General features: G+C 32.3%; 1 protein-coding gene across 2 annotated transcripts; it reads left to right on the top strand.

The window, feature by feature from the left end:
* Positions 1-44: 44 nt before the first annotated feature.
* On the top strand, positions 45-16,073 carry LOC139522585 (organic solute transporter subunit alpha-like). Of its 2 annotated transcripts, none has more exons than XM_071316061.1 (8): positions 45-161; positions 1,147-1,301; positions 2,520-2,593; positions 8,242-8,397; positions 11,379-11,493; positions 12,186-12,438; positions 14,410-14,558; positions 15,552-16,073. In XM_071316061.1, exons 1-8 carry the CDS (start codon positions 113-115, stop codon positions 15,555-15,557), a joined length of 957 nt encoding a protein of 318 aa, XP_071172162.1. In that variant the 5' UTR covers positions 45-112; the 3' UTR covers positions 15,558-16,073. The 2 variants fall into 2 exon arrangements, with proteins under 2 accessions (XP_071172162.1, XP_071172154.1); XM_071316053.1 differs by lacking the exon at positions 15,552-16,073 and adding an exon at positions 14,838-14,964.
* The last annotated feature ends 350 nt before the right edge of the window (positions 16,074-16,423 follow it).

Genomic DNA, 16,423 nt, shown 5'->3' with positions numbered 1-16,423 from the left:
TTTGAACGTTTTGAAATATTTCATTAGGAATAAATATTTCAGTGCACCCGTACACGATATAGTTTTTGACATATAACACACATTATGTGGTTTCAGGGGCAGATATAGCAGGATGTCAAATTGTTCTAACGAGTTTCCCACAACAGGAGTTTTATATGATGGTGAGTTACTCTATTTTTACGTGGTACTATTTACATTGTTACTATTTACAAACAATTTATCAAACCGTATGAAATCTGGTTCGGACTTAAGAAAATTAGTTGTAGGTTTGACTACAATGCGTGTTTCACAACATTTCCATTTCTATATTACTTTTAACAAAATATCTTCGCCGATTTTAAAAATAACCCATTTAAGTAAAAATAAAAATGAGAATGGAAATTGGAAATGTGTCAAAGAGACAACTACCAAGACTTTAGTGTCCAGTTCCTTTTTATAAATAGATGTCCAGACTATATTTCAAATGGAACAAGACGAACATCTTCTTAGAAGAAGTTTCAAAGGGTGTAGTTGCACGTTGCTTGAAGTATGCTAGTGTTTCACTGGACTGAATTCAAAACAGACGGTTTATAAGAAAGGATTGAAATGAAAATACTACGCAATGTAGAATAACTAAAACAAATTCAATTGTTACTAGAAACTATTTGAAGCTGCGACACTCATGAAGTGCACATGACCATTCTCAATTTCCAAGTGTTCACCCATCAAGCTGAAGCATGTTTTACATACAAAACTTTTTCGTAGGTATGGAACGATAAAACGAATATATGATTTCATTCTTGTTTGTTTTGTACACATATTTCGTTGCTTTTGGTTTATATCGTTTGTTTATACCTGAAGGGAAACATGAAAATGTTAAATATATTTATAGTTTACAAAAAGTCCTAAACAACCTTTAAGTTCCAAAAAAAAAATAATAATTAAATAAATCACGTGCTTAGTCATTAAAGTCGAGCGCCCAGAAGATGTACTTGAGTTAACCGTTTTTATATTTGTTATTAACAAAATTTTTAAGAAAGGCTCAGTCTAGTATATACGGCCATGTTCCAAGAATATGACACACGAGTTTTTTTACGTTAACACTTATATTGCATATATATATATATACCGAAACTATTTAATGCATACTGTTATATTGTATTACAGAGCTAACTGTTGGAGAATTGGTGCCTGGACTGATTGGATGTGCCCTTGCTGTTATTGTTATTGGTATATATTTTGAAGAGATATGGTTTATTTTACATCACTACCCACATAAAACACAGAGAACAAAATTTATTTGTTTACTAGGACTTTATCCAGTAAGTTATCATATTCTTCAGTAGTTAATGTTAGTGATATCAATAAAAAAAAACCAAACAAACCTAAAGGCATTTAGAGGTAAAAAAAAACAACCTAGAGGCATTTAGAGGTAAAAAAAACAACCTAGAGGCATTTAGAGGTAAAAAAAACAACCTAGAGGCATTTAGAGGTAAACAAAAACAACCTAGAGGCATTTAGAGGTAAACAAAAACAACCTAGAGGCATTTAGAGGTAAACAAAAACAACCTAGAGGCATTTAGAGGTAAACAAAAACAACCTAGAGGCATTTAGAGGTAAACAAAAACAACCTAGAGGCATTTAGATGTCAAATGAACATCAGACATGTGTCTATGAAAAAATGAGCATGAATACTTTACTTCTGGAAAAAAAGGTAACGTTTTTAAGAAGATACAGTAATAACGAGAATGTCACATTCCATTCAGATATGTATAACTTAGGACCCCTATAAGTCATTTTAAAATGACGGTATAGACACCCTTTAAAATGGAATCCATTCAAGCTTGCCGATTTTTAACATGATTTTGTTCCAAAATAAATGCTTGGCGATGTTCATAACAAATAGTTTTTCTCAAAGTTTTGAAGATTTTTTCCATGGAAATTGGGATACATAGTTTAAATAAATTCTAATCAAGCTGGTGAATTTCAAGTGAAAGTAATTTCACGTGATATTTGCATCCGAAAATTGAAAACCCGTTCATGTATATAACGTTTATTTTTTGTAGAGTTCCTTTTGAAAAGTGATACATATATTTTCAATAACAAGTCGATAGCTAAGGATAAAGTGAAGCCATTTAGAAATGAATTAAAACGCATGCTCCTGCTTTTGACATCCCTAACATGGCATTCTTTACATTATGCTTTCTGTTTGGTTTTACAAAGTATGATTTACATTTGCTGCTGTTCGGGTTTCCTTTTACATGATATGATTTTCAGTTTGTTCCTGTTTGGGTTAACCGTTACATGTTATGATTCAAATTTATCTTTTCTAGTTATCCTTTAAATTGTATGATAACCATCAGGCCCTTGTTAGTATTATCCTTTATATGACATGGTTAACATTATACTCTTGTTTGTGATACCCTTTTCATAGTATGATTTACGTTTTGTTTTTGTTCTAGTAGCTACCCGTGACATAGTATGATTAATATTGAACTGTTTTTAGAGTTACTTTTCACAGTGCATAATTTTACTTTTAGGTAGTATGTATTACCTCCTCAATCGCGGTTTTAATACCAAGGGCAACATTTCTTTGCGAACTTGTGGCGGCCACGTAAGTATAAACATAGTATTGAAGTACTCAATCTATATATGTTTCTATTTTACAGAAATATTATATTTGATAACCATTTTAAATCAAAACTTGATAAAATTTGTGTATTTATTTGCAGCAGAGGTTATCCTAACATGAATTATATACATGGATTCGTGCATTACAAACATTGCTACGTTGATTCGTGCATTACAATCATTGCTACGTTGAATATTTATATACATGGATTCGTGCATTACAATTATCAGTCTATGGAAGAAGCGATTCGATAAAAACTTTTCTTATATCAACGAGTTGCATTGTGGGAAATTTCAGACGAATGTTAGCATTTGTGCGAAATAAGGCCGATTTCTCGGTATGAAGTAATGACTCTTTTCTTAAAACAGGGTGACATTTAACACGAAATACGTCTGGTGTATAATTTCCATAAATTATTTTATGTAATAACAAGCAAGGTGTATTTAAACGAGAAAATTGAATTGTTGAATAAATTAAACATAAATGCATAGATGTACACATTCTATAAATATCATGTAGCAAATTCAGTGGACTGCAATTGAGATGAATTCAATTGTTTGCTAAGTCAAAATCACCTATAAGTCAAAGACATTGCTATATTTTATTATATCAATGCGATATTTGTCTTATATCATAGCAATGATTTTTTAATAAAAAAAATTTATGAATGCTATACTTTTCTAATATAACTGCTATAGTTTTCTTATATAAAATGAATACGATGACACGTCACAATGCATGTCAAGAAAACTGCAAACATAATTCACAAACTTAGATCATGACTGGTTTAATGTTTTAGGATCAACATCACTAAAATGTCGTAACTGTTACAAAATTAACGCTAACATGAACTTATCATTCCGAAAATGTTGCTTGACCCTATTGATAGTTAATAGTGTTAACAACCTGTTCAGTATAATTGCTTTCAATCACATGGTTTAACCGACTAACTAACATGTTTAACCCCGCCACGTTATTTATGTATGTGCCTGTCCCAAGTCAGGAGCCTGTAATTCAGTGGTTGTCGTTTGTTTATGTGTTAAATATTTGTTTTTCGTTCATTTTTTTTTATATAAATAAGGCCGTTAGTTTTCTCGTTTGAATTGTTTTACATTGTCTTATCGGTTATTTTGGTCTCTTGTCACGTGGACATTTGTCTCATTGGCAATCATACCACATCTTTTTTATAATTCTATTTGAAGTGATGATGCAATGGCGAAATTTAAATGCGGTTGCAAATACGTTTACCGACCTATTAGATTCTAATATACTGGTCACACTGCTATAGCCTATCCACCTTAGTAATATCGAAATAGACAAAAATATCATTACTTAAAAGAAACATTCATTCAAACAATTACAATCCAATACAGCTCCAAATTACTATGAATATTCAAATGGTAGAATAAATAATCCAAACAAATTAAAATGTACAAATGCTGATGTCCCGAACTTTAAAGATACCAACTGAGTAGCCTCAGACTATAAATTGGACAACTTTAGATACAACGAAAATAAAAAATCTTGTCAAACAGAAAATGAATTTATTATTAACATAGAAAAAAATATTGAGAAGGAAAACAGTTCTTTTTGGATATCAGAGACTTTTCCCGTTGGTAAACCGATATCTCTTTGAACATAATATTCAGATGGCCGCGTGGACACTCTTTTACATCGCGATGACCATGAGGGCATTCCGATGTATTGTTGCCACAGAGATTTGACTTTCGTTTTTTACTAGTAACCGATCATATAAATACGCGAACAAAATAACAAACCGTATCTCTTGTTATAAATTCATTTCTTCAATGAGTACTAAAAAAATGTTTAGGACACAAATAAATAAGATGTAAATGTCTTTGGACGTTAGAAATGTGTAAATATCTTTTCTATATTTATAAATTTAGATCGTTCAGTTTGAGGACTGGGATGCAGTTATTTATATGGGCAAATTTTAAAGATTTATAGATATAGGAAGATGGTGCATGAGTTCGAATGAGACAACTTTCCATCAAAGTAATAATTTGTTTAAAGTAAACCATTATAGATCAAAGTAGGGCTTTAAACACGGAGCCTTGGCTCACAGCGAACACCACGCTATATAGGTACAAAAACATTACTAGTGTTAAACCATTCAAACAGGAAAACCAACGGTCTAATTTGTATAAAAAAAAGAGATTCAAAGGTACAGGTCAGATTTTGTCGAATCAATCTGAACAAGGACAGTATGATTCATCTTTGTCACAAGTTAGTTTCATTGTTATCAATAAAGAAAGTCTTCCATGTGTGCGTTGCGAGCATATCGGATATATATTATTTCGGTGCGTTCATTATGAAATTTGCGAAGACGTTACGCGCGATGTTCGTACCTCTTTGGAAATTCGGTGTAGTTGGCAAGATTCAAGTCCAAAATATATAATTGTGTGATATCATATTCATTGCTATTGTACGTATTTAAAAAAAAAACGATTTTTAAAATAAAAACGAAAAAAATAAAACTATGTTTCATGCTGCATGCGAAGCTTCATTTAAAAAAAACCGGCGATATTTAGGTTGTCCCGCGTAACATATTTCATTTATTGTAACCACTAAACTATGATTTTCGACAAAACTATTTAATATTTTGAAAAACGGATTTTTCTATTATTAAACAGAATGTTTCCTTCAGTCTTTTATGCAATTTTTATGACGTTAGGGAAAAAATGGGATTCCAAAAATGAGAATCAAAAACATTTATCTAAAATGAAAAAAAGTTTAGTATTTGTATTTACTACATCAATGTTAATTTGCTTAATTTTATGAATTTAAAGATAAATATCCTGAAAAATGATATATGGTAATTTATGAGCGATTTTTCAAAGGCTTACAAGTTTGTCGCACCGCCATTTTTTGACGTAAAAAAGAACTAAACTCAAATTTACGTCAATTGTTTGTTTATCACTGCTCTTATAATGGTAGAATTTTATGACTGTTTAAAAATGTTATTTTTCCTAAATTTTCAAAAAACTGAAATACATTAATTTTCGATCAGTAGTTAAAAAGCACCGTCGATTTTGCGGAGTCTTACAAGAATGTCGTACTTGCTTAAAAACAACGTTTTAGTCGGATTTTTCATTTGAACGTTGTACGAAATACTCGCGACGTTGTGTTACGCTTACATGTACGAACATCTCGCGTAACGTCTAAATGTTATATATGTAAACAATCATTTTGATACTTAGGTATTTGATTACGGCATTGTTTATTAAACCCTTATTTGATTAGTTTTGCTTCTAAAACCAATTGAGAAATTTGTAAGATGTTACCAAAAACAATTTGAATTTAAGCAATGGTCTTAAAACTGCTTATTTACATACAATACTACATCGGACCCCAAATTAATTCGATATGAAATCTTTCTATCATATGCCTCAACAGAGAAGAAACACATTTTAATATGGACGAATCGACAAAAGTATACATAATGAACATTGTTTGGGAAAGTCTTAAAGTAACTTTCTAAATTATGTTTGAAACTTTTTACAATGCATTTATTTAATAATTTTTTTTTTTTTTTTTTTTATTATTATTTTACTTTCCAGTATCCAAATAATTGTTTTGTTCACACAGAAAACGTAGCATTGAGGCGTATTTTCCGGAATTTGCCGAGTATCACCGGAATGCCATGCGATAACGTTACGGAAAGGCATGCGATAACAATAGAAGCATGTGATAAACTTTTCATATCAGCCCGCTAAGCACCAATTCGAAGAAATATGGAATTTACGTTAATTTAATGCTATTATCATACAGTAAAAATCATATGTTATTTAGTCTAAGTATATGATGAATCCTTTTATCATATACTTAGACTAAATAACATATGATTTTTACTGTATGATAATAGCATTAAATTAACGTAAATTCCATATTTTTCGAATTGGTGCTTAGCGGGCTGATATGAAAAGTTTATCACATGCTTCGATTGTTATCACATGCCTTTCCGTAACGTTATCACATGGCATTCCGGTGATACTCGGCAAATTCCGGAAAATACACCCAAATGCTACGTTTTCAGTGAAAAACATTACGAAATAGTGTACAAAACAATTATTTACTAAGTCTGATACTGAAAAGTATATTGTGTAAATTAATTAAAAAGATAAAAAAATAAAAAAACAAACAAATTATTAAATAAATGCATTCTTTATAAGTTTCAAACATAATTTAGAAAGTTACTTTGAAAAGGTTGACTTTTCCAAACAGTGTTCATTATGTATATTGTTGGTTTTTTTTTTTTTTGGTCGAGTCGTCCATATTAAAAATGTGTTCTGCTCTGCTGAGGCATATGGTAGAAAGATTTGATATCGAATGTACTAAATTTGGGTCCGACGTCCTTGAACTTTTCAATCTTTGAACTTCTATTTGAGAACCACGTAAAAGGACCAATATATGAATTTGTTATTTTTCTCCATTGTTGAAGCATATGATAAAAAGATCATAACATGTCATTTTTCATATCGCATGTATTATCAGCCCTCGGTCAATATCAGCCCTCGAGCCATGCGGCTCTTGGGCTGATATTGAACCTAGGGCTGATAATACATGCGATATGAAAAATGCCATGTAATAATCTGATAGTATCAACCTCATACAAAGGCTATATTTGTATAATATCACTATGTGATATAAGAAAAGTTTTTATCGATACGCTTCTTCCATAGACTGATTATAAACATGTATTCGTGCAATACAAACATTGCAACGTTGAATATTTATTATACATGGATTCGTGCAGTACAAACATTGCTACGTTGAATATTTATTATACATGGATTCGTGCAATACAAACATTGCTACGTTGAATATTTATTATACATTGATTAGTGCAATACAAACATTGCTACGTTGAATATTTATGCTGCATCCTCAGTCAGAGTATCATGTGTAAAAATTAGAATACCGTTTATTTAGTTTTATTAAGATAAAAACAAATAGGAGTACATGTTTTATAAAACGATCGCAACAAGGCACTTTATCTACTGTATCCCCTTGGTACCAAATGTGAATTAGCCAGTGTTTTGGCATAGTTTAATATCATCAACACTTTAAAGACAAGTTGGCAAAAACAAATGTATTTATTGACCGCAAATTAGAAGTTGAAATTTCAAAGAGAGTTCGCAGTTATTTTCAATATACTGAAAACAAAACTTGTGTATTAATTAACATTAGGCTTTTTAGTCCGCTACCGTATATGCACTATAATACACAAATACATATATATTGGAGATTTGTAAACATGGGCCCCTTACAGCTTGCTGTTGGGTGTGAACGGGATGCTCTGTATTGAAAGCTGTACTTTGAACTATAAATGTTTACTTTTTACATATTAGGACTTTGATGGAGAATTGTCTCATTGGCACTCATACCACATCTTTTATTTTCTATGATATGTGATGCAGTAAATTATCGTACAATACAGTATGCAGACGTATCTAGTTTTATTGAATCAGAGTTGGCGTTTCGCCGATAAAAAGCACAAACACATATTCGTATGTAAAAAACATTTAAATACCAAAAATAGTTCATATTAATAAAGTAATTTGAAATTTCTATTGTAACTGGTCACACTACATTATATTACATTGTAGATATTTGTCGTTCTGCATTCTATTGTTTGTCAACATGATTGTTTCCTACTTTGGTGGTACAAAAAACCTTCTATATGTGATGTCGGATGAAAAGATGCCATTTAGAGTACCACCTTGCTGCTGTCTGTTTTGTTTCAACGATTTACCATTTAACAGGTTTGTTTAATTTTCAACCTTATTTTATCTTCTTCTTTTATATAAATAAGGCCGTTAGTTTAACATTCAATGTCATTTAGGGGCCTTTTATAGCAAACTAGGCGGTATGGGCTTTGCTCATTGTTGAAGGCCGTACGGTTACACATAATTGTTAATTTATGTGTCACTTTGGTCTCTTGAGAAGAGTTGTTTCATCGGCAATCATACCACATCTTCTTTTTTTTTTTTTTTTATATTAATAGGAATTTGTTACTAATTAACCGATAGTTTATTCTATAAAGCCGTGTTCTTATGAGCACAAAATATGTTTGACACATGCGCACGAACTTACTGTGTATACTAACGTTATTTCCATCGGTATCCTTTAAAATATATACATTTAAGCAGCTAGCATAAACTTTTATTATATATCTTTATAAAACAACATATATTTTCCCTGCTCGTAGTTTTTAAACTTATCAAATATGAAATGTAATGCACAGACTCCTCGGGGAGGAAACGGGAAAAGCCAAACATTTTTACGGTATTTTCGTACGCTTCGATCTATAAAAATCGGTGCATTACGTTTGCGCGCATTACCATTACATTTGCGCGCAAAAATCATTACGTTTGCGCGCAGCTTTTCATTACTATTGCGCGCATTTATTTGACAGGTAAACTCAGGCAAGCTTAGGCAATAACTCTTATTTATCTATGAATTTATTCAATTATTTTAATTAAAAGTACCCTTTCCGTTAGACTAAATCACCTACTCACCCACGAGGAGGTAGAAGTTGGATACAAGCAGGATAAGTCGGTTGCATTATATTCTATCAATCTGGAAATTTTTATACTCATCACATACTAATGATTTTCTCCCCCGATTTGCTATAAAAAAAACTTCAAATGTTCGTTACTTAACAAAACTTTACAATCTAACTTACAATAAATTATTTACGAATTTTAAAGAGATCACTATTCGGGGTACTTGAGCACCCTGAAAAATTCGCAATGAAGTTACATGTATGCCTTAAGTTATAACAGAATTTATCATGCACACTTTATATTTTGTCTTAGAATACAATATGAACAATATAATGATTAAAATATATTTTCAAAGTTAATGAAATTTTATATTATTCATATTTCATTATCATGATTATATACCCTTTTTTACCTGAGTTTACCTGTAAGATAAATGCGCGCAAATGTAATCAAAAGCTGCGCGCAAACGTAAAACATTTTAATCCCCAAATGCGCGCAAACGTAGTGCGCCCATAAAAATACTGTATTTGACCTATTAGAATCGAAATAATTCCTTCGTGTCATGATCAGTGTAAAATATCGACAAATATAATGCCTACCCATGTTAAAATGAGCATAGCGCATGACATGAAGGAATTATTTCTTAAATAATAAATATTGTTGAACAGTAAAGTCAAATGGTAGGCTCTTAAATGGAGGTAATCGGAGAATGAACGGATTAGATTGACACTTCTAGTAACAAAACGACAATAACTGTGTAAGGTGATTGTATGCACGTATAGTTATTTGGAACGCTAGCTGACAAAATTTCCTCATAGATTTTTATTCCTCAAATGAAAATTTGAAGTCGCAAATTTCCTCAGAGGAAATGGAATTTCCTCAAAGGAAAATATTATGCAGAAAATTCCTAAGATTTTTCCTCAAAGAAAATGTGTTCTTCATAAAAGGGAAAATATTTCCCTTGAGGAAAAATCTTTGTCCAGGAGGGAACTTTGATTTTCCTTAAGGAAAACAGCTATTCCTCTGCGTAAATTGTTGAAAACAGGGGCAAAACTTTTTCAACATTGGTGTTAGAGCCAAATTTTTTAGGACAAATATCAGAGAAGCAATACCAACCAAGTTATCAACTTCATTTTGACCAAATTTAAGGTGACAACGTTTGAACACAGTGGAATTGCAAACTTGTCCTGGAGACAGTTCAATGTTTGACATACCTTATATTTGTAAGCATGGTTTCAATGTCATAAAGATGCCTTATTTTCATTGATTTCAATTAATTCAATACATTAAAAGGATTTTTGTTGAAAATATAAATAACGATCAAAGAATAAAAACAACTTAGAACATCTAAGATAAACTAGATGTGTCAAAACGACACGAATGGCCCGTCTCAACAATTTCAACAACACATGTGGACACAAACATGATGGTAGTCTCACATATCAAAAATCAGCTCAAAATCTGAAGGCGTATAGAAAAAAGATTTTAAACGATTTTCAACGTCTTAAACCCTTAATTTTAGCAAAAGTGAGCTGAGAAGAACTAAACTTAAACTAGATCTGTAATTCATCATGGTTAACTAACATAACAAAAATCAGCCCAATATCTCAAGGCGTTTAGAAAAAAACTCCATACAACCGTGATTTTCAACAATTTATCAACGTCCTAAGTTCGGCAAAATTAGCGGAGCGGAACGAAATTTAAACTTGACCTGTAACTCATCATGATTAGTTCACATACCAAAAATCAGCCTAATATCTCAAGACGTTTAGGAAAAAACTCCGTATTATGGTTTGTTGCGAAATGACGGAATGACGAAATGACGGAATGACGAAATGACGAAATGACGGACAAGGGTGAAACTATATGGCACCGACAACTTCGTGCGGGGCATATATTTATCGGACTGTGACTTACAATTCATTAAAAATTAAACACTATCAAAGGTTATCTTAAAATACAAAGAAAAAGGTAAAGATTGAAACAAACATCATAAACATGTTTACCGCAGAGGCGGATTTAGGGGGGGGGGGGGGGGGGGGCAGCCCCTTTTTGGGAAAAAATTTGGTTGCTTATATAGGGAATCCCTGAAGCGTGACTGGAGTAGGCGACCCCCCCCCCCCCCCTTAGACAGTCAGTGGGCCCCCACTTATGAAAATTTCTAGATCCGCCAGTGTACCGTTAGAAAGAGAGTCTCACACCTGTTTTATTGTTTACCGGAAGTTTTCTCTCCACAGGAAGTACTTGCGGATAGCTACAATGATGGTACTTCAGATTACTATAATCAAACCAGTGTCCCTGTTTATAGCAGCTGTTTTGTGGACCGATGACCAGTATACACCAGGAGACGAGGTACAAATATGTTAGGTTTATGTTGTGAACAAACAAAGGTTAAATGGAATTAAGCGCTTACTCCCGCAACATTATACATGTCCATTTCCGAAGTCCGGACTGATCAGTTTGTAAACCCCTGGGTTGTGGTTGCTGGCTGTGTATTATAATTGTTGTTCGTTTACTGAAGTAATCATAAATCAAGCTATTATTTTTGTCTTTCAGATTGTTAAACATTTTGTCGTCACTGTGCCTTTTATAGCTTAGTAGAAAAACGTAAAATCACTAAAATACTGAACGATGACCAGTACATGACCAGTAGATGTTAATATCCTCGTCATTTGGATGGTTGTACGATTGGCAATTTGCCACATCTTTTATTCTTTATGTTAATCAATCCGATTTGTGCATTCTAAAACCGTGTGTCGTTTGTTAATTTATATTTAACATTATGTTTTGGATTTGTTTTTACAGACACACTTATATTTCATAGCTTTAGCTTCAAATATGTTTGTCAAAACTAGTAAACTATAGGCACTGAAAACGTTTTTTCTTTGAAAGAGTTCGATGAATTATACTAATACATAGATTTATATGTAATTTGAGTGATCTTAAAAGGTCTGAATATTTTAAAAGTGACTGGATACTAGGATCATTTTCGATTAAAAAAATGCAATTTTTTGGTTTCCAAGTTCAAGTAATTATTATTTCAGAGTGCTCCAAAGAATGGTGTGTTTTACACAAACTTAACTGGTATGATATCAACAATAGCTGGTATCTGGGGAATCGCTATTATATATCGATCAACCAGGCCGAAACTTCCAGCCTATAGGATTGGTTTAAAGTTTATAGGTCTGCAGCTTGTTCTGATATTTCTTAATCTACAGTTTGGTATTATAAGCCTCCTAGCCAGGAATGATATACCAGAATGTTCAGGAACCAGGGACTCTCTTGTGAGGGGATATCGTAAGATACTTTGGTTAAAAATATAAGAAGATGTGGTATGGTTGTAAGGGATAAAATTGAGAATGAAATGGGGAATGTTTCAAAGAGACAAAAACACGACCATAGAGCAGAAAACAGCCGAACGCCACAAATGGGTCTTCAACACAGCGATAAAATCGAACAACCGGAGGCTGTAACACAATACATGGTTATTTAGAACACCAGTTTATTAAAGCCCGTCTGTAACAGTGTCCATAACGGACGGTTTCCTCATACAGTAAAATACATAAGTATATATACAGAATATAAACAGTGTCAAGGTTTCATTTAATTTGACCATTACAACTTTCATTCTAAAGATACATGGATGAATATCTCTTAAGTTGACTATAATTGACATGTTTTGACCAACCTGGATATTGATGTTTGAAGAGGGACGAAAGATACCAAAGGGACAGTGAAACTCATAAATCTAAAATAAACTGACAACGCCATGGCTAAAAATGAAAAAGACAAACAAACAACAGCACACATGACACAACATAGAAAACTAAAGAATAAACAAAACGAACCCCACCAAAAAAACTAGGGGTGATCTCAGGTGCTCCGTATATCCAGTGTTTTAACTATTTGTTATTGCAACATGTCACCATCTGGTCTGCATGTAAACATGTTATATGCAACGTAGCGGTCATTAAAACAACCTTTTCCAAGGTCATGATTTTCTAAATAGATATTCCCCTGTATTTATTGTATTCAATTTCATAAACATTTTGAGAATATATAATCATAAATATAATGCGTTTTGTTAAAATATACTTTTTCACTTTTTTTGGTCTTTTGGAAAATGTTGTTTGTGCTTTATTTAGGCCCTTCTACAACGACATTTGTTTTACATGCACACGTATAAAAATTGCGGTTTTTATCCAACGCAACGATAGGTGTGAACGTAGTTTTCAATTAAGACTTGTATATATATACATATATATAGAAAATAATAAAATATACCACGAGGAAAGGTAACACACGGCCAGCGAAAGCTCTTTTTTTGAGAGCCACGGTGGTCGTGTGGTCTAGCGGGACAGCTGCAGTGCAGGCGATTTGGTGTCACGATATCACAGTAGCATGGGTTCGAATCCCGGCGAGGGAAGAACCAAACATTTTTGGGTTGATGTTTAGACGAGTTATATATATATATATACAACTCGTCTAAACATCAACCCAGCAATGTTAGATCTGTAAGTTTGCTTTCGCAAATTTTTGGTTCTTCCCTCGCCGGGAGGGATTCGAACCCATATATATATATTTTAAGCCCATCATAATAGTATTGTCACAAGGCGGGCTTCAGCAGGTTCCTTATTAAAAACGAGTTCTGGTTTATCGGATTTTACTTGTTTGAAATATATTATTTTAAGTATTTCAAAAAATGAAAATACCAGACAAGATTAATATTTAACATCCTAATTCTGAGCACTGTGTATTGATACATCCAGAACAGTGTAATAGGAGACTAGTCATTGAATGTTTGGAACTACATATATGGTACATTGTAAACGGAACACATCATTGCTAAATCAACATTTATCACAAGCATTGTACAAAAGTTTGGTTGTTGTCGACTTATATATATGTATTATTTTTTGTTTCGGGGAGAAGGGGGATCGATGTTGCTCTACATACACTATCACTGTTATATTACAGACATATATCTGATGTTCAGTAGTTGTTGTTTGTTGATGTGGTTCATTAGTGTTTCTCGTTTCTCGTTTTTTTTTTTATAGATTAGACTGTTGGTTTTGCTATTTGAATGGTTTTACACATGTCCTTTATTGGGCCCTTTATAGCTTATTGTTCGGTGCGAAAAAATGCTCCGTGTTGGATACCGTACTTTGATCTATAACAGTTTACTTTTACGAATTGTAACTTGGACGAGATAGCTGTCTCATTGTCACTCATACCACATCTTCTAATAAATATGTACAACTATTTCAGGGCTTCACCACACTATGCTAGTTTATGAAGCGTTTCTAGTCTCAATATTAGCAAGATTTGCTTACAGGCGATTAGAACCAGAACTTCTAAGTAAACTGGAACTCGAAAACGAGGTTCCGAAAACTGATGACAACAAATCAACTGGAAATGTGAGTTAAAAATATATCATAAAATATACAAAATTCAATTCTTATATTTGTTTTTACCGCATTTGCATAAATCAACGTAACAATGTACTCTAAATTTCAGTAAATTAACATCAAAAAATTAAATTATTCTTAAGTTGTGTGTGTGTGTGTGTCCAGATTAATGCGATCCTATCAGACTTTCATAACTGCATGATAAAACGCTCTACGTACGAAACTTTCATTACTGCATGATACAACGCTCTACGTACGAAACTATTTTTGTTATTCATTTAATTTAAGACTACGAAGAGAATTTTGTAAACGCCAACGGACAGCAGGCAACAACCCTCCCCCCAAAAAAACAGTTAGGCAGATTGACATTAAGAAGTAATGAAACAGTTAGGCAGATTGACATTAAGAAGTAATGAAACAGTTAGGCAGATTGACATTAAGAATTAATGTAACAGTTAGGCAGATTGACATCAAGAAGTAATGAAACAGTTAGGCAGATTGACATTAAGAAGTAATGAAACAGTTAGGCATATTGACATCAAGAATTAATCAAACAGTTAGGCAGATTGACATCAAGAAGTAATCAAACAGTTAGGCAGATTGACATTAAGAAGTAATCAAACAGTTAGGCAGATTGACATCAAGAAGTAATGAAACAGTTAGGCAGATTGACATTAAGAAGTAATGAAACAGTTAGGCAGATTGACATTAAGAAGTAATTATTCTTTCTTAAATCAACGCAGCAGAGACAGCATATGACTAAAATGTACTTAACTGTAAGCCTTAAATATTTAAATTAATGATCAGTTTAATGAAAATCATTGTCATTTGCAAAACACACACAGTACTAAAAGTTTGTTATCTGTGGTACTAACATCCAACATACATTGATTTCTTTTCATTGAAAAAATAGAAATGTTTTGCATAAATTTTATTATGTTATTTGATCATCTTAGTAATAATATCAGTCTTTAGAAAGTCACATCTTATTATTATTTTCAGGTATAAAGACATTGAATTCCAACTACTCGTATCTTTGTTTAAAGTAGCACGTGTTTACTTGTGTATGTTTCATAACTTCGACATATCCTCAGAAGAGTAAATGTTGAAACTATATTATAGTAAACAATAACAGTACATCTATGATCGAACAGGAGACGGCAGTTATTTACAACAGACAATTAGACTGTGATATTTGTTAGTGAATATGTAAAATCTGGAGATCTATGGAATGACTTATTTGAAATCAAAATTGTCATCTCAATCTTTTCATTTGAGTTTCTTTCAGAATCATCGACACTGTTATATTCTCGCGAGCTTTGTGGCTTGACACGTACCTGTCGAGTCTTCTGGTGATTTCAGACATATATGTAGTTCTGAAACAGGAAATATCGAATTTAACACAATTCCTGAATTTAGATAGTTAGCATTTAACTTCAGTATTATTGTTTTTGTTTTGATACATGCATGTCTTTACAGAGGTTAAGGTTTTAATCACTTGATATTAAAGTTTACGTGTTTTTTTTCAAGTCTAATTCGTATCAATACTCATTACAAATTATATATGAACATGAATGGCTAGTCGTCAAAACTGTCTCGTTATTTTTACCTAAACAATTAAGTTTGAAATGAATTAATCTGTTAAACCTTATAGGTGTCATACCACCAATTACTCCCTCAAATTTAGAACGTAGGCCTACTCGGACAAAAAATAGTGCATTTGATGTCATTGTTCACCTAAACTAACCAACAAATTTGCAGAAATGAAAGTTTTGTTGAAAGAGAAATATATTAAGACCATTTTAAGCCAAAATTTACCTGTTTATGAGTTTGCATTAAAAATTGAGGATTAATGCGCTCCATGGTATACTAAT

Source organism: Mytilus edulis, chromosome 1 (genome assembly GCF_963676685.1).
Source record: "Mytilus edulis chromosome 1, xbMytEdul2.2, whole genome shotgun sequence".
Taxonomy (NCBI): domain Eukaryota; kingdom Metazoa; phylum Mollusca; class Bivalvia; order Mytilida; family Mytilidae; genus Mytilus; species Mytilus edulis.
The sequence above is the reverse complement of the archived record's forward strand: the minus strand, read 5'-3'. Positions and strand labels throughout refer to the sequence as shown.